Here is a 23,582-nt window from a genome sequence, read left to right as displayed (position 1 = left end):
TTGCTTTTGAAAAGTTTTTCACGGTGGTTTCCTTGTCCGGGGGTGGGGGCGGAATGTGGATTTCCAAAGTGATTTGTTTATCGTCAGATCTAACCAACAAGGGGTTGACCTCTGGTGTGGAACACCGGTTGCTCATGTTGGTGATGACCAGGTCCAATATGTTGTCACCTCTGGTGGGAGTGTTGACCAGTTGCTCCTGGGTGTTTGAGTTTATAAATTCTAGGAAATGTTGGGCAAGGGAGTTAGTACTTAAGTAGTTCTCCCAGTTAATGTTTGGGTAGTTGAAATCACCCAATATTAGGTTGTTTGGTAGGACCTTTATGTTACCCAGTGTTTCCAGAAATGCAGAATGGGGGTCCTGGGACATGGTGGGTGATCTGTAGCAAGCTACAATTTGAATTGCAGTTTTGCCCATTAGTTGCACATGGATAATGTCTGAAGCATCGTGCTGTGCCACAAACCTGGAGGTGTGGGTATCCTTGATGAATATGGATACTCCCCCGCCTTTTGTATTTCGGTCCGGGTTCTGTGGCCAAAATGTATGGTATGAGTTGTAGCCTGGTAGTGCTGGGGTACTCTCTGGAGCCTTAAACCAGGTTTCTGTTACTGCACATATATCGATTTTCTCCGTACTGAGGAGTGCCTCGAGTGCGTGCATTTTTAGGTTTAGACTTCTGGCATTGAGCAGTATTACCCTCAGATTTTTGTTACTTGTGCTATTTACGGTGGTGGGTTTGTCTTTTGAGCCTTGTCTAAAAATGGCACTATGGGGCTGGCAAGAGCCTTGGTCAGTATTCGAAAGCCTAAGGGTGACAGGTGCAAGCCATCTCTAGCGAAACAGTGTGGCTTGTTGAGCATGTCATCCCAGGCAGACAGACACTGGATCCCCTTTGAATGACACAAGAAACTTAGCCAATTGTTGAAATTTTTTTCTTTATACCGTGGTATCATTCTTGGTGAGGGCAGGATGTTACTCAGGGTCAGGGTCATACCAGCCTGGGCTACGTGATCAGAGAGATCTTCAATGTCTCTTTTCATGTAGTCCAAGGAGGTACGACTCAGGTCATTCACACCAACATGAGCAATGACAGAGTTGTATTTGTACTTGTCTTGGAGTGACCTGAGTGTTTGTGTTATGTGGTGGATCCTGGCACCTGACAGGCAGCTAACAGTAACCTTTTCCTTATTCAGCCTAGTGAGTGGGACGTCAGTGTGCCTGACTATAGAGTCACCTATTACTAGTATGTTGGGTATGTTATTTTGCCTTGAGGGCTGTGATTGCATAGCACACTGGTTTTGTGAAGTATGTGTTTCATGGTTTGTGTTGGGGGTGGAGCTTGCTTGGATGTCTGCTTTGGAGGGCTCTGTTGCTTTTGCAGATTTTTATTTAGAGCCTCCGAGTATGTTTTCATGTATTTACGTGTGTTTTTTGCTGGTGCTGGTTTAATGGGTCTATGTGAGACTGGTGGTGTGATGCCAGTATTTCTCTTCTCCTCTTGACTGTCTGATCCAGTCTTGGGTTGAGAGAGCTTAGCCTCCAGTTTGGCTGTATAATTGCATCTCTCGCATGTATTAGTGTTTGGTGGTAGGAGGAGAGGGTTGTCTGTGTACATGAGGCAGATTCACAAGTTGGACTGGAGAGTACATCTGAAACTGCCCTTTGGACATGCCTGGATAGGTACAGTAAACTGTTTTACTGAATGGCTGGTAAGGTCGAATAGAGAGCCTTGTCCTTCTGTAGTGCTAGGGTTTATAAGTACTTGCTATGAGTTTTGAGCAAGTGTCGGGCTGAGAAATGAATGGCTTGACTGCTTAAGTTGAAAGTTTGTCTATTTCCAAGGGAAAAATTGAAGAGGAGACTTTGTGGAACCGGGAATAGTTATACCCTAGCTAACCGGTGCTGCCCGGCATGCAAAACCGGGCAAATGCGTTTTTTATAACAGGGAAATGAAAGAGATAGAAATTAGCCCAAAATGGCTAATAAACTACTAGTTTCTGGGCTGAAACCACTTCTCCAGGGACAGTTAGGCTGCTCAAAGCTCCCCTCTCTCACAGGTGAACAGATAAACTTCCTTCTATCCAAGTAAGGTATGGGCAAACACAGAGATTTGTAACACAGTCCTGAATTCAGCACTAACCTGAAAACTGGACTATACTAGCTTAGAAAGGCGGGAAGCAAGTATATATATTTTTTTCAGAAAATAAAGCAGATACAATCAAAAAACACTTTAAATGTGCATAAAAAGATGCTTATTGTTATATATCTCAGTTCAGAGTTGTAGTCAATGCCCCTAGTAATAAAGTAGGAAGAAATACGAATGCAGTAAAAGCAGATGAATAAAGTGCAATTTTTTTATAAATATAAAACAATAGAAAAGCATACTTCTGAGTTAAGCATTTATTTTCATAGGTGGGTGAGTGGGTGTCAGGTCACCATTTTTGAAGGGCAGGCAGACCTTTTGGTGAGGGAACAAGCCCTTAGCACTTTGCCAAAGGACACTTTAATCTGGTTGGTAGACCGAGAGTTTAACTCTGCAGATGAGCTGGGGAAAAAAGAGGATCTGTAATAGTAAGTCGGGTATCACTGCACAGGAAGAAGATAGCCAGTGCAACACATGGATATAATGGAACCCATGGTGGGCAGCCTAAAGCATCCCAACAGAGTCTACCAGTAACAGGGGACGCCACTAGTTCAGGTGCATGGTCAGGATCAAGGGTTAAATGTTTTAAATGTAACCACTGGGGCCATGTATCATATAGAAGCAAGGTGGGGAACAAAAGATGGGGGAGCCAGCAAGTGGGAATAACAGTATGACAGTGGTAAGTTGTCTGGAGATAACGGTCACCAAACCATCACCAGAGTTTATATCTGATCTTAGTGGATGGAAAACAGGCCACTGCTAAGAGAGACACACAGCCTCTGACATAACCATTGTGAAGTCTGCAGTGGTTAAAGAGGAGCAGTACTTGCTTGGGTATTCCACTCCAGTCAGAGCTTTAGGAGGGACCCCATTCCAAATACCTTTGGCCAGAGCTCACCTTGGCTGGGAGGGTGGAAAAGGAAACAGGCAAGTAGATGTGTTTGAGGATATCCCAGCAGATGTCTTGATAGGGAATGATTTTGGTAATGCAGTACCTTGTGTGCATGGAGTTACACATAGTCAGGCTTGGAGACAGGCATGTTGGTCTGGTAGCCTAGGGGGAAGACCCAGATAGACCCCATACTTGAAGGCAGGACTGGTGAGGTGGTTATTTCAGGGAGGGAGTTACCCTGTAGCAGTGAGCCTGAAGGTGAACCACAGCTGCTGGTAGGTACTGATGTTCCCTTGGACAGAGTGACTGCAAAAGCAGAGGTGAATGGTAGTACCCAGGCTGACAGTGAGGCAATGTTGTCAGAGGATACCGGGCTTCCTGTGGAAGGGGAGCTGGGAAGAGTTACAAAGATAGAGTTGAGACAGGCTCAGCTCTTGGACCCTACATTAAGAGGCTTGAGAGAGGTAGTTAGGGAGGCACCTGCTCCTCAAGGAAAAGAGGAGTCTGTATACTGGAACAAAGGGTTACTGTATAGCAAGTGGACCCCTGAGGGAGGGCTAGAGGGTGAGGTAATACAGCAGTTGGTAGTGCCTAGATTCTACCATCTGGCACTTCTAGTCATAGCCATAACATTCCTTTTGCAGGTTATATGAGCATAAAGCATACCAAGAGACATATTATGCAGAACTTTTACTGACCTGGGTTTGCAAGGGATGTAACAAGGTACTGCAGAACCTGTGAGCAAGCCAGGAGACAAGATCAAAGCTCCTTTGATGTCTTTGCCTGTGGTTGAGGAGCATTTTCAGAGGGTAACTATGGATATTGTGGGGCCTCTGAATACCCCAAATTCAAAAGGGAAGAAGTATATCATGGTGGTAGTAGATTATGCTACCAGATACCATGTGGTGGTGGCTCTGTCCTCCATTGAGGCAGAGAAGGTGGCAAATGCTTTGTTAGAGATTTTCAGCAGGTAGGCTTCCCAAGAGAAATACTGACTGACTAACAGAGGTGCCAATTTCATGTCAGACTTGCTGGCTTGTCTGTGGAAGTGCTGTGTGGTGAAGCACCTAAAGACCACCCCCTACCATCCCCAGATTAATGGTCATGTGGAGAGGTTAAACTCTACACTAAAGACCACGATACAGGCATTTGCAGACCAGTTTAAGAAAGAGTGGGACAAATATTTGCCCCATCTGCTGTTTGCATTCAGAGAGATACCCCAGGAATCCACAGGTTTTTCACCCTTTGAGTTACTGTATGGGTATAGGGTGAGGGGGATTGATTTATGATGAGTGGGAGGGTGAGTGTGAATCCTACATGGAGTCTGTTGTGGTATATGTCCTAAACCTCAGGACAAGGCTTATAGAGGTTGTGGGCTTGGCCCAGAAGAACCTGGCAGGAGCCCAACAGCAGAAAAAGGTCTGGTATAACAGGAATCCCCGAGCCTGAGAGTTTGCTGTGGGACAGCAGGTTATGGTTCTCATGCCTGTCATATACAGTAAGATGCAGGCAGCTTGGAAGGGCCCCTCAAAGTGGTAAGGAAGGTCAGTGAGGTTAACTACATGGTAGAACTGCTCAGCTGGAGGCAAGGGCACAGATTGTACAATGTTAACATGATGAAGCCTTACCACGATAGGGAGGTTGTGATGCTAAGTATTTGCAGTAGGAGACAGAAGGAGTCTGAGGGGAATCTATGGCTACATTGAGTCAGCCAGCAAAATGCCAAATTATTAAGGTGGAGTCTAGGCTTGCAGGTATATGATATGAGTACACAGTAGTGGGGTTAGAGGTGCCCATGCAGATGGGATCTCAAGACAGGGTATGGATTAAGGTATTCCCAGACAGGCCCATTCCCCTCAAGCAATGTTTCTCAAGGGTCTCTTGAGAAACTAGCTTGTGTCTTCAATCCGGGGTGTGTGTGACTATGTGAGGTATGGGCATAGGGTGAGGGGGATTGATTCGTGATGAGTGGGTGTGTATGACTATGTGAGGTATTGTCAGCTATGTCAGGAGAAGTAGGGCAGTCACTGTGTATCATATGCCAGCACAGCTAGCTGGAGTTTTGTAAAGAATTATATGTAATGTGTATATCAAACTGATTTGTAAAGATGCTTGTGTTGAAACATGTATTTGTAAAGCTGCTTGTGTTAAAAATGTAGCAACAGTGGGTCCTGAATTTATTGTAACTGATTAAATGTATATGTTTTAACAGATGATACTGGAAGAGAAGAGGTTAATCTGAGTCCAGCTAACTTTGAAAAGTAGTAAGAAATTATATTGCTTAATTTATTGCACAAGGATTGTATCTTACAGTTCTGATTGCAGCCAGAGATAAAATGTCTGGGAAAACAAGTATGAGGAAGCCTTTTGTATTGTCTTTAACAGTGAACTAATTGCTACTCTGGAAGGGTAGAAGTTTGAAATTGGTTTATGGTTTCCAGAAGCTGTGACAAATCTTAGCAAAGCTCTATCCGTCTGTAATATTGACACATATGTACTAAATTCTGGCAGGTTCTAGCCAAGTGGGTAGTATGGGAACCAGAAGTCATACCATAGGATCATAGGAGTTTACTAGGCTAACTACCCCACTGTCCTTACAAGCCTAGCCAAGTTCCACCCATGTTCCCAAGGGTGTCTGGTTCAAGCAATATGACCAGATGTGTGTGATGTCATTCTATAAGCCAGCACTATTATTATATTTTTAATGCTAGATGAGACTGAAATCTCAAGGCACTCTGTTTTTGGAACCTGACATAGAAAGATTACTCACCTACTTCATCTTGCCTTGTTCTAGTAAGTGAACCAAGAAATAGTAATTCTTTATATCAGTCAGGAAAATATGATGAGATTAATTATGTACTGTTTTTCTGTATCTGTGTGAATCTATTCATCTATGTTGTTTTAATATTTCCTGTGGCTGAAACTCTGGTGTTTATTGTAAATAGATATTTGTATTTCCATGTTCTTTTATTATTATTATTAAATATATTTAAACTTTTCATTGTGGCTGGTCCCTTAGAGAATATTTTAACCTTTGAGAGTACTTATAACTATTTGGTGACTCTGCGGCCACTCCTGAAAGCCTTACTTCATTGGTCAAAACATCACCATTTGTACTAATATTAATTTCACTCAGTATAATTGGGTACCCCTGGTGCTCCGGTTTCCTCCCACATCCCAAAGACATGCTGTAAGTGGATTGGACACCTTAAACTGGCCCTAGGTGTGAGCGTGTGCATGTGTGTGCCTTCCGTGGAAGGTTGGGTGCCGGCCTGGCAACTCGACACTGTAAAACTCCACTGCCAATCATGAGCAGACAGATGATCTGCTGTGACGACCCCTAACTGGGAAAAAGTTGAAAGAAGAAGAAGAAGATAATTGGGTACCCTTATAAGAACCTTAGGGTAGCTGGCTTTGGAGTGCCTGGTGCAGCAACTTCCTTATAGTATAGGCAGAAGGGGGCATAGCTAGTAAATCTTTACCAGCCTTTCCAAGGTGTGTGTGTGTGTGTGTGTGTGTGTGTGTGTGTGTGTGTGTGTGTGTGTGTGTGTGTGTGTGTGTGTGTGTGTGTGTGTGTGTGTGTGTGTGTGTGTGTTGGGTGTGGGTGTGTGTGTGTGTGTGTGTGTGTGTGTGTGTGTGTGTGTGTGTGTGTGTATGTATGTGTGAAAATCAGATCTCAAAGAGTGTGTGTGTGAACTGCTTGGAGCAGGGACACAAAGCACTGGTTTCAAAGAAAGGGTGCTGAAGGACTTGGCTTGGATACTCATCTGTGGACTCAGCTCTACAGCTGTGCCAGTGGGGTGCTTTAGTGAGGACCTGGTGGGAGACAGAGACAGAAACCCAGACCCCAAACTGAGTGTGTTCCTTGTGTGCTCTTAAGTGAACTTGTGCTTGATGCAGAGAGCTGCATCTGGAAATACCGTGTGTATCTATTTTTTTGTTCCAAGTGAATATCCCTCCCAAATGTCAGTAGTGAGGATTCACGCTCCTTGATTTCTGGCCCAGAGTGGGGACATCACACTAAGGATTGCTCAATCTGCATGACTCCTTTAGGATTGATGCAATGTCACATCCCTAGTTCTTGCAAATTGCCAGGAAAAAGGAGGAGATAACTCCCTATCCTTCCACATTTGCTCACTCATTCATTCATTTACTGATAGTCATTGATTTAAAAGGTTTCTGATTTTTAATTTTCCTACATTTTTTGGTTCCTGATTACAAAGAAAACTCATACTCACCAGTACAATTCAGGGTCAGTGCCAGGAGCAAGAGGAGAAAGAAAAGATTCTCGCAAGTTGACATTGGATTAAATTACCAGATGAAGGAACTGCAAAGAGACAAAAAAGTGGGAAAACTAGTTAAGTAAAGAAAAAAATATACTATATTTTGTGGTGAAGATGATAACACATTGAAAATTTCTGTAAATACCATTCAGAAATTATGCAAATATAAGGCAGACCTGTGGCATAATTGCACAAAATTTATTTGGTTTGTGTCCTTACTTGGCTAGTGGTGGCTCATGTACTAAGAGGTCATCTAATGGTTCAACTGAATGGTCAAAGGACAGCTATGTAGATCAGGTGGAGTATGTGGTCTAAGCCACTGCTACAGACTACTCCTCTCAGTGGGGATGAAGGAATCTAATGGTAACAGATAATTCTGCTACCAAGATGCAGGAATGTGACAGAAATCTGTGGTATGGTACACAGTGATGTCAGGCTATCGCTGTGGGTGAACAACCCTGTAGGGAGAAGTTAGGAGAAGTTAGGAAAACATCACCTGCTGATGCAAAGAAATTCTGTTGAGACACTTTACCTCCTTTATGCATTCCCCACCCTTACAAATCAGCTCTACATGCAATTCTGAAAGAGGGGAACTAATGTGGCAGTGGGAGTCAAACAAACATTACAGTCCAGGTGAGAATGAGAGGTACTTGAGATGACTGGGAGGTGGCTGAGAAAGAGGCAAACAAATGGTAGAAGTGTTAATTTCATGTTGGTAGAAGTGTTAATTTTATGTTGTAATTAACAAGAATGTTGGAGAAAGTCCAGAGCAGTTGGGAAGGGGGCAAAGGCCCTAAATCAGTGACATTTTAAATAATGTGCTTATAAACTAAGAAAGTTGTTAGAATAACAGGTTTTGCTTTAGCATACATTTTCCGAAAGACACCAAGTCTGAAATTCAAATGTCTGTCATTATTTAGCGACTTCAGCCCTCTATGATTTATGAGAAAAACACAAATTTTATGAGGAACATACCAAAAATGGAGGCAAAAAATATGGACCACTGCAAAATTCAGTACAGGTGAGATATATAAGCAATTGCCAAAAAGATTATCTAAATGACTTCTACTCGGGTAAATATACTGTGGTCTCAATCATCACTGATAGCTTTTCATTTTTTTTTCTTGATGATCATATTTTTCCCTAACCATGATTTTTATAGCTATCCAAATTAAACCATATCACTATGTCTAGACACTTTTGAGCTTATACATCCTGTGGCCTTTGTTTTCTGTAGTAACACTAGACATTGACACCCTCTTATAAAGCAGCTGCTCAGATGTGGTGACTGTAGTATTCTTTAGACTGTGGAGCTATCGTGCGTCACAAGTTTAGGCTCTCTGTTGTAGAATAAGTCCCATTATACGCTCTCCAAACCCGTTAGAGTGCTGGTTCTCCCTAGGATCAACAAGTAAAACCAAAAGGAAAAGCTTCTTTGTTTGAAGTAAACCATTGTTGTATTCATGTAGGTATTTTCCAGGCAGACAACTAACCAGAGTAGATTGTACACACTCTCAAAATCAAGCAATGAAAATGTCATTGCTTGAGTTTGGGAATGTGTACAATCTACTCTGGTTACCTGTCTGCCTGGAAAATACCTACAGGAAATACAACAGCAGATTACTTCGAACAAAGAGGCTTTTAATTTTGTTCATGTATTTATATTTATTTATTTGTATTTGCCATGCAGTCCTACAGTAATATGTACTATATAAGTAAGAAAAGGAAAATGCATGAGGAACTGTTACATGAAGCAATAAAAAACTGCCTGCTATAGAACTTATTGTTTTCATGCCATAGCAGAGAGAGAGAGAGAGTGAGAGAGGGAGAGACAAACAGACTGAAAGACAGTGGTGCATGTGAAAAAGGCACAACTAACACCTACAGCAGTGAATTTTAATTTCTAATTCACTTTTTAAACTGTTATATTCTAATGTAAAACTTCTAAATTTGCAGTGGAACAGTTCTGCTTTTTGTGTATAATTTTATAGGTCTGGATCTTACATGCATTCTGGGTAATTCACAGCTGATGACATGAATGTGGAGTCATTAATATTTGCACTTCTGCTGCTTTCACATCTTCTCCCTAGTCTGTATTTCAGATGGACTCTGCAATCACTTCATCTACCTCTTGCCTACATTCTTTTTTTTATTAATGATGTTAGTAAAATGATTATCCAGTACGGGGAGACATTCAACAGTGATTTTTTTTCCCCAAGGGATAGAACATTAGGTTAGTTACTAGAGCTTCATACACAGTGTGGTGGTACTTGCTTTACTTTTGAATTTACTATTTGGATTTTTTTGGCAGTACTTTCAGTGGAAGGAGTCCTTTACTTGTGCCTTCCCTGAAGGTTGGACGTCGAGCTGGCACCTCGGCACCCGTAAAAAAATCTACTGCCAATCATTAGCCATTAGTGGACCAGAGTTCCGCTGTGCGAACCGTAACTGGGAAAAGAAGAAAAGAAGAACAACTAGAGTGAGGTAAAATGTGACATTCAAGTTCTGATTCTATTAACCGAGCTGTGAAGATTTTGTTTTCTCTTTTGCTGAATAAAAGGCACCTTAAAACAGGATACCCTTAGTTTGGTAAGCAGAATTTTCTCTCCAAATTATTTCTGTTTTGTATGTTTTCATCCATTTCCTGACCACACTGCTCCATATTGTAATTTTCAAGAGAAATTATTTCAACAACATGTATCATGTTCATTTAAATTTGTTGAACAATGCAGGACTAAATATCTTAACATTTATTCCTACTGTTTGCATCACCTTCTTCTACCTTACAAACCCATTGCACTCAACTTCTTAGCACAAAAATCTGGACAAAACCAAAAATAATAGGACAAAGCCCCCAAAATAGGAAACTGTGCGTAGAAATATTGCTTCATGTTATTCTTTCCTGAAGTGCTTTTAGCTATGTTTTATACCCTTCATCTCCAAGCATCCCCATTTCTGACACATTCTGTACTCTTCTAACCTATCTCCTTTGTAATATTTATTATTACCCTTGTTTTGTTTTTATCAGATATAATTAGCAAGATGTTTCAGCTTCATTTTGTTCAGATTCAACACAGTTTTTTGTTAACCTTGTTTTGAATTGCTTCCAAGTTTTCTTTGTCATGATGCAGCTGAGGCCTGTAAAAATGGACTCATAAGGGCAAGGGAGGACTTACCCCTGACTTGTATGTTAAAAAATAAATAACTTTGCCTTCTTCACCCTGTTAGGGACACGTCTCTCCATGTACCACAGAGTTCATCTGCTTTATTGGACAGGATTTTCTTCCTCCCAAATACCTATGCTGTTTTGTTATAAAATCGATATTTTTTAGTCTTACCATGCTATTGTCTAGACTTCTTTGACGGAAGTATGGAATCTTAAACTTACTTGTATTTAATCTCTAGTGTCATGCTTTAGAGTATCCCTTCTGCATGTCTTAAGGGATTCACACCTTCCCTTTTATCTATTTTGCAATACCGTTGATAACATGAGAATGAGATCAGAACCAGTTCTAGTGATAGCAAGTTAGTTACAACACTTTCTTCTTACTGAGTCACATGTATCTTATCCTTCTGCATTCTGACTCAAAAATGCACACCCATGCACCCATATACATCCTGCAATGGACTGGTGTCCCAACCAGGATTGGTTTCTCTCCCATTTTCAGGCTCCCAGTCCCAAGTAACTGAAAAATAAATGAATGAATAAATTATTGTTTTTACTTTCTGGTAATAAAACTACAAATGAGAATTAACTATTGAAAAAGTTATCAGAGCTGTATCAACCCAAGATGTTAGCAATGTGCTTTGATGCCTGACAAAACTGTAAGCTCATTAAATACTGCCATTACAGCCATGTTGACTTGTATGTAACAAGTCATGTTCATGTGCTTGGTTTATCTATATATGATGTCTTTACCTGCTTATGTTACATGCAGTCTCATATTATGAAACTCCCATGTCCCATGTACTACCATGGCTCATTTCCTGCATGTGTCATCTGCTCCTGGCAAGAATGATGACAACGTGGCAGAAGAAGTTACAAAGGTTACATCAAACAACTGTCTCTAGTTATAACTCTTCCCACCCAGCTAGTATCTCCTCACCAATAAATGAAAGCATTAGTAGATTTAAGTTACAGACGTCAGTATAACGTGTGTTAGAAAATTATTAACAGAGATAAACCTTCCCACTTTAACTGACTTTATCCCTTCCAGGATCAGCAAGCTTACCTCATACCCTTGGACTATTCTGCTCAAAATTGTAATAAATCATGATATAAATGAAGGATCTATTCCTACTATCTGGAAAAAGCATGACTTTTATCTTTGCAACTATACAACTTCTGAGCTCCAGCTACTTTGAATATTTGTGTAAAAATCATGAACCAATTGATGAACCAGTCACCTGAGTGATTAGATGAACTTTGTGTCCATTCATTGCAAATCCCAACATTTATTTATTTAACATTTGTTTACCAGGAAAGTCTGACTAGGGCAGAGCCAATTTCCAGTGGAGGCCCAGGGAGAAATTCTCCAGACGCATGTCTTTGGAATGTGGGAGGAAACTGTAGTACCTGGAGGAAACCCATACGAATGCAGGGAGGACATGCAGACTCCACACAGAAAGCACCCCAGCCAAGAATCAAACCAGAGAACCTCTTGCTGTGAGGCGACAATGTTAACTGCTGCATGACTGCACTACTCATTGTTTAGGAAAGGGCACAGAGTACATACAAAGAAGTCTAAATAAACAATAAGTAACCAATGTACTGTTTGTAGTTGTTTCTTAGGTATTCAGTCAGATATGCCATGCCTATCAACTAGCATATTGCTTACATGAAAGAACCATATTTGTACAATCAACTGGTTATATACCCACCTATCTGACAGAAAGCACAAAGTAAAATGGAAAACATTAGTTGGTGTGGAATTTAGCTCATAAAAAGGCATTCTCTCAGGGATCCATACTGGGGCCCCTTCTGCCATCCATATACGTCAATGATTTGGCACAGTGTTGTTATTCCTTGCGGATAGTGCAATATGTAGGTGATACTGTTTTTCTTTGCAAAAGAGCATCTCACATTTCAACACTTCAGCCCAGACATTGCTACAAGTTGTCTTTACCCTTTTCTTTGAATAGCAGCTTCAGTTAAATGCCAGTAAAAACAAATCAGTATTATTTTGTTCAAATTGATATTGAAATACTATCTTCTCCACCCTGGATATTGTAGTTAGAAGTGGGTAAAATATCAAATACTTTGACAATGTCAGATACTTGGGAGTGATTTTGCATGACTTTATTTCTAGAACTATCTGTAAACAAATGTAACTAATTATTAGGATGCATTTACTGTAACAAAGATTGTTTATTACCTAGTACTAAAATTAAGCTAATTAATGTCTTGATAGTCTGAGAGTTATTTAGTGCAGATATAATATTCTGTTTATTATCCTGGATTCTAAACAAACAACTACAAGACATAAATAACAAAGTTGCTAGGTTTGTTCTAGTTGTGCTTTTTAGAACACAGCAGTGTTTCTTCAGAAAAATCTGGATTTTCTGCCACTTATGTGGAAGTTTAAATCTCTCCAAATACCTCTAAGATCCACTCTAACCAGAGTTTTCAAGTTTTCAACTATTATAGCACTTAATCAATTCGTAACTGTGAATCCAACAATTTGGGACAAGCTTCCAAGGAAAATCAGATCCATCAAAAAGTTAAGAAAAACTACTGTCTGTACCAGATGTCCAACTTTATCTGTCTCTGTGAAAATAATCATTCATCTATTTTAGGTCTGTAACACCTGGCCACAATCTTATCATACAGTGCATTAATAAGATTATTTGTATAATGCAGACATTATGTTCAATTTGCTACTCTGGTTTGACTGTGTAACAAGTAATCTTTGTACAGACATAGCTTTCTTAGTAAGACTTACTTCAGTATGATAAGGTTTTAGCTGTAGTTATTGATTATACAGCCAATCAAAAAATGACAACTTTAAAAGTTTTTATGGATTCTGTTGCTGTGTGAGTCCTTTAACTCAAGTGTGTTGCATTTTAATGCCCACATCTATCCATGCTGTGTCTGTACCTATGGGTTTTTCATGAGCCAAAGTCTATCCATTAAGCTTTAGTCACAGTGCCTGTTACTTGAAATCCATCTATGTACCATTCAGAAGGTATGCACACACACTGTATATGTGGTGTGTTTATTTTTTAACAGGTGAAAGAGACTACATTTGCAGCTGTTACGATATGATGATTTCCTCACACTGGATTGAACTAACAGCCTGTGAATAAAGTTGGCTCATTTTTCTGACTTGGTTGAAGCCTAACAGGTGACACTTACATACAGTGTGACCGCAAATAAGCTACTTACCCAGAATGTAGCTGCTATCTTATCACTAAGACGAAGCATTTCTCTGCCACGGACACTACAAAGTTACAAACTGTTAAAATAATCAGTACACAAACAGCTGGCATCTATTACCTGGTCTTTTTATATGGATAGACAGGTAGCAGACACTCCACAATGTGTCCTCAATACTTATAATAGACAGACACTTAGAGAGAGAGAGAGACACACACACACACACACACACACACACACACACACACACACACACACACACACACACACACACACACACACACACACACACACACACACACACAGACACACACAGACACTATATGTACACATAGTGAAGAAGTTATAAAGCTGTAGAGTTTATTATGTCAGTGTGCAAGGTGATTAAATGACAGTTCTGCACTCCTGTTCTGCAGGTAACAGCACTGCTATGCTGATAAGGGACATCAGAGGCCATGTGCAGACCAGCTAAGTACCATAGTCAGTAGGCTTTAATGAGGACTTCAGTAACACAGTTTGCACGTGGCAGATAAAGTATCTTATCGTCTTATTACAGCCTTCAGTGTAAAGCTAAAGGTTTGCAGATGGTCAATTTCATCTGAAAGTGTGCTTTTTCATTAACCAAAAACTGTCATAAAACATTCAGTATTTTCCACTAACACCTTAAAATCTTATGACATATAACAAAACCATCAAGACTCACCCACTGCTGTTCAGTCTTTCGTATATTCCACGCAAGAGTCCACTCCCTTCCTTGTGCTGTAGTTGTCTGCTTGAATATCATGTGCGTATGAAACTTTATAGTGTTGTCGGTGACTCATTAAATAAGGGCGGGTTTGTCTCCATAAAACAAAACAAAACACGTACTTTGCCATAGTGAGAGGTCATTGAGCTGCAACGCAATGCAGAAGTGGAAGGGAACAATCCTTTTTTTGGAAGTTAGACATAGCACTGAGATTTAAAAACATTTTTTTTCTCATGCAGGTAAAACTTGTTAGGTAAGCCCACTGGGCACACAATTCTGTTTTGGGGACAACCTGGGAGCAATGTATAATTAAGTGACTAGCTACGAATCACATGAGGCAGATGCAGGTAGTGGGAATCAAGTGCAGGACCACTGCAGAATCTAGGGCCAACAGCATATAGAGTTAAATCTCTGAACCACACTGGCATGGGGCCAAGATTGTTTCTTTCCCTACAGCATTGACAGAATAATTCTTAAAGTGTGCTTACAGATAAGTATGAATTAAAAAAAAAACATTTTTCTGGGCCAGTCCTGATTTTGCCTTAATATTTTGCTGTGTCCTTTGAGGAATGTGTGCATTATGACATGGCACTCACTACAGTCAGAAACAAACTCCAGACTTTACAGTTACTCACTTTGTGTCTTCATAAAATATATATTATATAATGGTTGCTTTTATTTTGTTACAAGGAATTACACTGAAAGATAAAAGAAGGAAAATGCATATGACTTTTAGCTAAAACAGATAAAATGATCTGTCAAATTCCATCAAGTGCTTCAATACCATTGTAGAAACAATACATATCAGTAATTAAGATATGTGAGACTTAAAATAATGAACAGCAATTACATGGTTAATATTATCATGGCCTTGGATGTGAAATTTGTTAGAAAAGGTAGCTAGATCTTATTCCATAATGATCATAGGTTGGGGTCAGAGAATGTAGAAATGGGAGCCCAGTTATGATGGTGGTTGAGGTGAAGTTTGTACTGTTTGTTGGCTAGGATTATTAGGCATTTCTTTGGAATCAGAATGGGTGATATCATTGTGAATCAGTTCTGAACAATGATGGGTATGATTTCTTAACTTTGTATTGCAGTTAAAGAAAGATTTATAACTACTTTTGGTATCAGGGGCCATTTCAGTTCATAATCCGCTCTGTGTTCTCTGACTGCTGCCATAAGTTCTTTCTTAGCTATTTTGAGTGCCTTCTTAAGATGGGAGTATGACTGCATAGAAGAACTTAACATTCACATTCCTTTTGTTGTGCAAATATTCCACCATAAGATTTTGTTTTTACATTTTCCCCAGTACACTGTATAAACAGGTACTACTATCAAAGTAGAACTATTTTGGAGAGAGTAGAATTCAGAATTAAAGGCTTTGGCTCTCTTTATATGGTCAGTCTAGGTAGGAATATAATAGGAATTATTTAGGTCACTAAGTAACTGCAAGAGGTTTACTTTTGAGATGTCCCTGAATACCAATGTACTTGTTTAGGGAGATGCAGCCAGTATTATATATGAACATCACCAATCCGTAGTCTGATATAACAAAGAAGGATGACACCCCTCGAGGTGTACAAGACACAGCTGTTTGTAGGTCTGAGAGAATTATAGGTACTGAACCCAGAAATAGGGTGGTGCCTTCACTGTACTGAAATCAAGTCTCTGTGGCAACACATATATGTGTGTATTCAAGTTGCAGGAGTGCCTCAAGCTCTGATATAATTTACAAGACTCCTGGCATTGAGTGCAGCCAACTTAATGTGTTACGAGTTGAAAGTTGCTGGTTAATAATGTCAGCTAGTTGAAATCTGTGTAAAACTGGCACTATGGGATAGCAAATACAAAGCCAGAATGTGAAAGCCTTTGTAAAAGAGGTGCAGATCATGCCTTGCAAAGTAACAATATCTGCCAGGCATCTTGTCTCAGACAGAGACATACTGAATCTCCCTAGAATACTTAAGCAATTTATCTTGTCTTGTCCTGGCATTATTCTAGCTTGTAGTAAGATACCACTCTTAACCAGTGTCTTTCCTGCTTTCTACAAATGCACAGTAAGGCCAGCCATATCCTTCTGCATTTCCTCTCGGGTGGCTCACCTCAGGGCATTCACCCCCCCATGTGGGCCACCACTAGGTCATAGTAGTATATGTCAGGATGAGGGATCAAATCTTGGATCCCGGTAAGTGTAAAGCTACCTCTTCTGCAGTCATAGGGATGGCAGTATGGAACTTTGGGGCCTGTGCTTCTTTATGCTGTGAAAGTTGGCTGGGGATTGACCAAGAGCAGTTTTGTACTGAAGAAAGTACTATTCAAACAGTACTGTCTGTCCATGTCTGTTCTCACACCATTAGATTTCAATGTCATACACAAATTTAAGACCCTTATAACAGTATTATTCCCTTTTTTCTTTGTTACTGCAGTAGGCAGTCTGTTCCATCCATCTACCATTGCTTAGATGAACTGTAATTTCAGACTGTTGATGTTATATTTGCCTCTGTAAGACCCTTAAATCAGAATCCCTCAGGCTTTTATTCCGTGGTCACTCCTGAGACATAGATGGTCATTTTCCTTGATAATTTACCATTCAATATAATTATCATGCATTTGTTTTGCTTCATATCTACTTATGTAGTTTATTGTGTTAAACTTTAATTAACAAACAATAAAGCTTAAGTTTTAACTTCAGACATGTTCAGTTTTAACTTCAGATATGTCATGCTAACTGTACACCCTTTGCTAATGATACCAGTATATATTTATATTGTCCATGCAATGATATTTCTAATATTTTAACTGCCATTGAGGTTTGCTAGTTGGAGTATAAACTTACATAAATGTCTAATAATACCTCACAAAAGTTCCAAGCAAACAAAGGAAAATAGCCGTAAAAGGCAAAATAATAAAAAAAGAATGGCTAAAAACACAAAATGACTTTATTACATAAAAATCCAACTGGTAAGTGCTTTCATTCCCTTCATCGAACTTCTTAAGACCAAGTTGTAAAATGAACACACTTATTTAAATACTTAATAACAATAACATGTGACCCAAAGCGCTTAATACCTTAACCCTTCCTTTTCCTTCTAAGAACAACTTTAAAGTTTTCCCTATCATTTAAACTAGGATATACACATGCATTCTGCCTGATTTGCCAGCAATATTCTCTCCAATCCAGTTCTTAATTTCTTTCATATATTGACATAACTTACAACTGTTACATCTTTTCATCCCCACTTCCAAAACATTAGGCATACTTGAGCATAAATTAATTTTCTTAAAAAAGCCTTTAAAACTCTTTCCTCTTTTATAGACAAAGACAGGGTCTCCCCCTATAACATTTTTAATTTCTTGAAAATTCATTAAGAATCTCCAATTATTCTTCATTATTTTTTTTATTTTACCTTTGGTTGACATTTAATTATGGGAAGGACAACATTAATTTGTTTGGACCTGAATGTGTACAGATCTAGCAATGCTTTAAAAGTTAAGATTTATAAAAAGGAAGTGCAAAGTAACAGCTATCTCCACTACAACAGCATCCATACATTTAGCCTAAAAAAAAACATAGTGAGGTGGCAGTTTACTCGAATAAGCAGGTTAACAGATGAGGCAGTATGTTTTGAAAAAGAACGTGAAGAACCCAAAAGGAAATTTCAAGAAAGAGGGCACCCCAAGGACATCAGTAACAATTCCTGGATGGAAGTAAAACATGTAAGGAAACATAAGACAGCAAATGTAAATACCAAGTCAAAAGAAAATGAAAAGGATTTTTCCTTAGCATGTATTTTAGACAATTCAGTAGATGAAAGTAAAATCAAAGGATTAATCAAGAATAATTGGAGATTCTTAATGAAATTTCAAGAAATTAAAAATGTTATAGAGGGAGACCCTGTCTTTGTTTCTAAAAGAGGAAAACATTTAAAAGACATTTTTAAGAAAAGGAATTTATGCTCAAGTATGCCTGATGTTTTGGAAGTGGGGATGAAAAGATGTAACAATTGTAAATTATGTCAATATATGAAAGAAGTTAAACATTTTGTAGTGACAGCAAGAAGCTTTGAAATTAGGTTGAATAATTTGCATAACTGCAAGTCCAAATATATGGTATACATGGCTCTGTGTGAATTATGTCCAGCAGTTGATAAAGGAAGAACCGTTAGAGAATTCTACATGCGAGTGAATGAACATATAAGAGCAGTAGACAAGACTGATGTGAGCAATGCCTTGGCAAAACATGTTAAGCAAAGACATTTGTTAGATAAAAATAAGGCATGCTTCAAATTTGTAATAATTGATAAAGTCAATGGTTTTGATCATAGGATTGATGCAGAAGATGAACTGGATTGGAGAGCATATTGCTGGAAAATCTGGCTGAATGCAGGTGTATACCCTGGTTTAAATGATAGGGAAAACTTTAAAGTTGTTCTTAGAAGGAAAGGAAATGGTTAAGGTATTAAGTGCTTTGGGTCACATGTCATTGTTATTTAAATAAGTTTGTTAATTATACAACTTGGTCTGAAGAAATTCCATGAAGGGAATGAAAGTGCTTACCAGTTGGATTTTTATGTAATGAAGTTATTTTGCGTTTTTAGCTGTTTGTTTTTTTATTATTTTGCCTTTTACAGCTATTTTCATTTGTTTGTTTGGAAGTTTTGTGAGGTATTATTGGATTTTATGGCTTTTACAAACAAAGATTTGGCTCCACAACCTGAGTTAAATTTGAGTTTTTGTTGGTACCATCAGGATTTACTATACATGACACAATTAAGGATTCATTGTTGGACAATGGCAGAGGTTTGGTGGAAAAAGTGGCTTCCCATTCTGAAAGGGCGAATCCTGTTAACAGCAGTGCGGGTGCAGCTGGACATTTGAATTTGGGTGGTATTCTGAAAAGATTTAATAGCACTTAAGCTGAATCTGAGCCCACAGGCAACTTGTTGTTTGATTGTCTCAATGGGCCAGATAATCCATTTTTATTGGAACTTAATTTGCTGAACAACACTGGCTGCTATTGAATTGTTAGTAGTTGATGAATTCAACACATTAGAAAAAATGTGTTGAAATATAAGAGACTACAGTGGGAAACTTTATTTTTTGAAGCCTGTTTATCATCAAATAGAGTACCTAGGGGCTTAAGTGTAAAGTGTGCACCTGCAGGAGACAATTTTTCTAAAGAGCTCTTAGATGCTTGGCAAGCCCTGAATGAAATTACAGGGCTTCACTATGTGAGGTTATTGTTGGAAGAAAACACAAAAACTATGAATACATTGAATAATATTATTTTGAGCTATAATAGACTCAAAATACTATTTCAGCAAGCAACTTTGAAGCTAAATGGTCTAGGGTTCTAGACAAAGTTGCAGCTGAAAATGAGACTCAAAAGAAACGTAAAATGAAAACATTTTGCAAAAGACAGAAAGGATTATGAAGAAGGGGTGAACTGTTTCTTTAACAATAGTAATGAGTGCCCTGAATCTGCTGCCATTCAAACTAATGAAGAGAATGAAGTGGGCAGAGTTGCAGGAAGTGCCAATGATGTTGCTAGGCAGAATATCACAGCAAAGTGCAGGAGAATGAGTTCTGAAGTGTTGTCAGTGGACTATGTGACTAAAAACAGAGGGAAACAATTCACAAAAGAAAGACAAGAAAATAATTATTATAGAAATACTAGCACCAAGCCCAACAAAGGAAATTTTCAAAAGTTGGATGTATATCAAGATGGAGGCACAGGTATGAAATTGTGGGCTCAAGTAGCAGCCCAGAAACCACAACAACAAAGGGGGAATCAATCGATAAAATTTAATTTCTTCTGGGAAAAAAAGGAAGATGGCAAGAGGGATTTCAGGGCAAAATGAATTACAAAGGAAAAAAGTGGAACAACAATTACAACCATTGAACCAAGGTACTGTAACTGACTCATTTAACATTATTAATTTGTCTAATGTGATGTTAAACAAACACCATATTATGGTATTAAGCAGGGGATTGACTTTTGTGCCTTCTGCTAGGGCTGACATGATAAATACCATAAATGCACTTAGAGAGTTTATCAGAAAATTAAATTTAAAATGCTTATTTAAAGACTGTAACAACTCTAATAAGGTTCAGGAAAAGCATTATTTAGAAAACATACCATGTTTAATCCAATTCTTAGGCCAGAATTGGAAGATTTTTTGGCAACATATGAGAATGATATGACAAAATTATTGTATGACAAAAGTGAACCTGTATTTTACAATTTAAACAAAGAAGAAAAAATGCATTGTTTGAGATAAAAAATTACACTAAGCTGCATATTATGAAAGCAGAAAAAGGCCATGCAATTGTGGTGCTTAATATGACATTTTATGTAGAAAAAATTACCTTGATGTTAAATGATGACAAGTTTTACCAAATAATAATGTGTGCATCTGTTAAAAAAGCATCTGGAGTTGTTGATGCTTGTATAGAAAAATGGTTTTAGATAATTTGATTGACAAAGCAACAGTTTTTTAGAGTAGAAAAACCCAAACTGGGAAGGCTTTTTGGACTTCCTAAAGAATCCATAAAAATCTGAATTGCCCTGATTTTAGACTGATAATAGCCATTCAAGGCAATAAGACGGAACCTCTAGCCATCTTCGTAGATAAATATTTACAGAAATTGGTCTTATAAAGTAAATCTTATATTAAAAATTAATTTGAATTTAAAAGTTTAGTAAAGAATGTGAAAATAGATGATTCCATGTGATTGGTTACAGCAGATATTGCTTCATTATATACAGTCATATCAAATGTAGAAGGGTTGGAAATGGTGAATAGGGAGCTTCGTACAATATTAGACAAGTGAGATTGTTCACAGAAATGTTGGATGTTATTTTTTCATATATTTTTTTGAGTATAATGATGAAATATACAGATAAAAATGGTGCAGCTATGGGGTCTGCCATGGCCACCAGCTATGCAAATATAGTCCTGATGAAATGGGAAAAGCAGTTATTTTAAAATCAGTTTTTGGAAAAACATAACATCAAGTACAGACATTTTATTGATCATTTTTTTTTTATTTGGGAGGGTTTTGAAAAAGAACTCTTAGATTTTAACAAACATGTGAATGAATCCATGAGTTACCTTCAGTTGACATTTAATTATAGGAAGGACAATATTAATTTGTTTGGACCTGAATGTGTACAGATCTAGCAATGCTTTAAAAGTTAAGATTTATAAAAAGGAGGTGCAAAGTAACAGCTATCTCCATTACAATAGCATGCATAAGTTTAGCCTGAAAAAACATAGTGAATGGGTAATTCACTAGAATAAGCAGATTGACAGATGAGGCAGTATTGTTTGAAAAAGAATGTGAAGAACTCAAAAGGACATTTCAAGAAAGAGGGCACCTCAAGGACATCATTAACAATTCCTGGATGGAAGTGAAAATGTAAGGGAACATAAGGTAGCAAATGTAAATAGCAAGTCAAAAGAAAATGAAAAAGATTTTTCCTTAGGATGTGTTTTAGACAATTCAGTAGATGAAAATAAAATCAAAGGAATAATCAAGAATAATTGGAGATTCTTAATGAATTTTCAAGAAATTAAAAATGTTATAAGGGGAGACCCTGTCTTTGTCTCTAAAAGATGAAAGAGTTTAAAAGACTTTTTTAATTAAAGGAATTTATGCTCAAGTATGCCTGATGTTTTGGAAGTGGGGATGAAAAGATGTGACAGTTGTAAGTTATGTCAATATATGAAAGAAGTTAAGAATTTTGTAGTGACAGCAAGAAACTTTGAAATTAGGTTGAATAATGTGCATAATTGCACGTCCAAATATGTGGTATACATGGCTCTGTGTGAATTATGTACAGCATTTTATATAGGAAGAACCATTAGAGAATTCTACATGTGAGTGAATGAACATATAAGAGCAGTAGACAAGATTGATGTAAGCAATGCCTTGGCAAAACATGTTAAACAAAAACATTTGTTAGATAAAAATAAGGCATGCTTCAAATTTGTAATAGTTGATGAAGTCAATGGTTTTGATCATAAGATTGATGCAGAAGATGAACTGCATTGGAGAGAATATTGCTGGCAAATCAGGCTGAATGCATGTGTATACCCTGGTTTAAATGATAGGGAAAACTTTAAAGTTGTTCTTAGAAGGAAAGGGTTAAGGCATTAAGTGCTTTGTGTCACGTTATTGTTATTAAGTATTTAAATAAGTGTGTTCATTATACAACTTGGTCTGAAGATGATCCATGAAGGGAATGAAAGCACTTACCAGCTGGATTTTTATGTAATAAAGTCATTTTGTGTTTTTAGCCGCTCGTTTTTTTTATTTATTTTTTTATTACATACATGTCTTCTATTCCCAGTTCGTATTTTCTATAGCTATCATTTTAATTAACTAAAATAGTAAAATAGCTGCATATGTAAAATATTTAGGCATCACTTTTTCAGAGAACAATATAAATCACAGCGATCACTGCATAAGTGTCTAATGGGACAAAAACCAAGACATAATTAGATAGAAAGCAATTCATTGTCTAAGGTTTCATTTATTACAATGTATGTTTTCCTTAAAATCTTCTTTTCATAAACTTTTCCTGCCAACTATTTCATTTTTTAACTTAGTCCTTGACATTTTAAAATTGACATGGCTCCCTGAATGTGTCCATATACCATACTAACATCTGCTGGAGGCCTTAACACCTTAACTGTGGGTGCTAATCATACTAGGCACCACAGTGATGTCCTGTCATTGAGATGCCAAGTATACTTGACTTGAATACTTTTACATCAGCCCAAACCCAATTCTGAATAAACAAAAAATTCATACTCTGGGCACTAGCAAGGTAATTATTTGGCTAGTGCAGTGATAGCACTAGCCAGATAATTAGCTCATAGCTTCATATTAAAATGAATGGAAAATTGTGTACAGAAAAGAGAGGTTATGCGATTCAACAACACAAATTCTCACTTCCAGCTCTCTGATATAGTAACAAGACATGGAGTGTCCTATCTAATTCTTGTTCTTATGCTTGCAAAACACCCGAGATTGTCTGTTGAGACCAACTAATCTTAATGTTATAATTCCAAATAAACTAGCGAGCCCAAGAATGGGAGAATACTGCAGTGCTCTAAAATGAATTTTATTAAAA

General features: G+C 38.1%; 1 protein-coding gene across 2 annotated transcripts in view; it reads right to left on the bottom strand.

Moving 5' to 3' along the window:
- LOC122792281 (CD276 antigen-like) overlaps nt 1-23,582 on the bottom strand; it is a 60,805-nt gene that overhangs the window by 26,581 nt on the left and 10,642 nt on the right. Inside the window, exons 1-2 of one of the 2 annotated variants that reach the window (XM_044060048.1) lie at nt 14,396-14,463; nt 7,272-7,360 (exon numbers count right to left, since the gene is read on the bottom strand). In XM_044060048.1, coding sequence (XP_043915983.1) covers nt 7,272-7,335 — 64 coding nt within the window. In that variant the 5' untranslated portion in view covers nt 7,336-7,360; nt 14,396-14,463. Of the gene's footprint in view, nt 1-7,271; nt 7,361-14,395; nt 14,464-23,582 lie in introns of those variants that run through there. The other variant, XM_044060047.1, reaches the window with a different exon arrangement.

This window comes from Protopterus annectens, chromosome 1.part2, assembly GCF_019279795.1.
Source record: "Protopterus annectens isolate FY-2018-M chromosome 1.part2, PAN1.0, whole genome shotgun sequence".
NCBI classification, from domain to species: domain Eukaryota; kingdom Metazoa; phylum Chordata; order Ceratodontiformes; family Protopteridae; genus Protopterus; species Protopterus annectens.
This window is presented reverse-complemented; position numbering and strand designations above follow the sequence as displayed.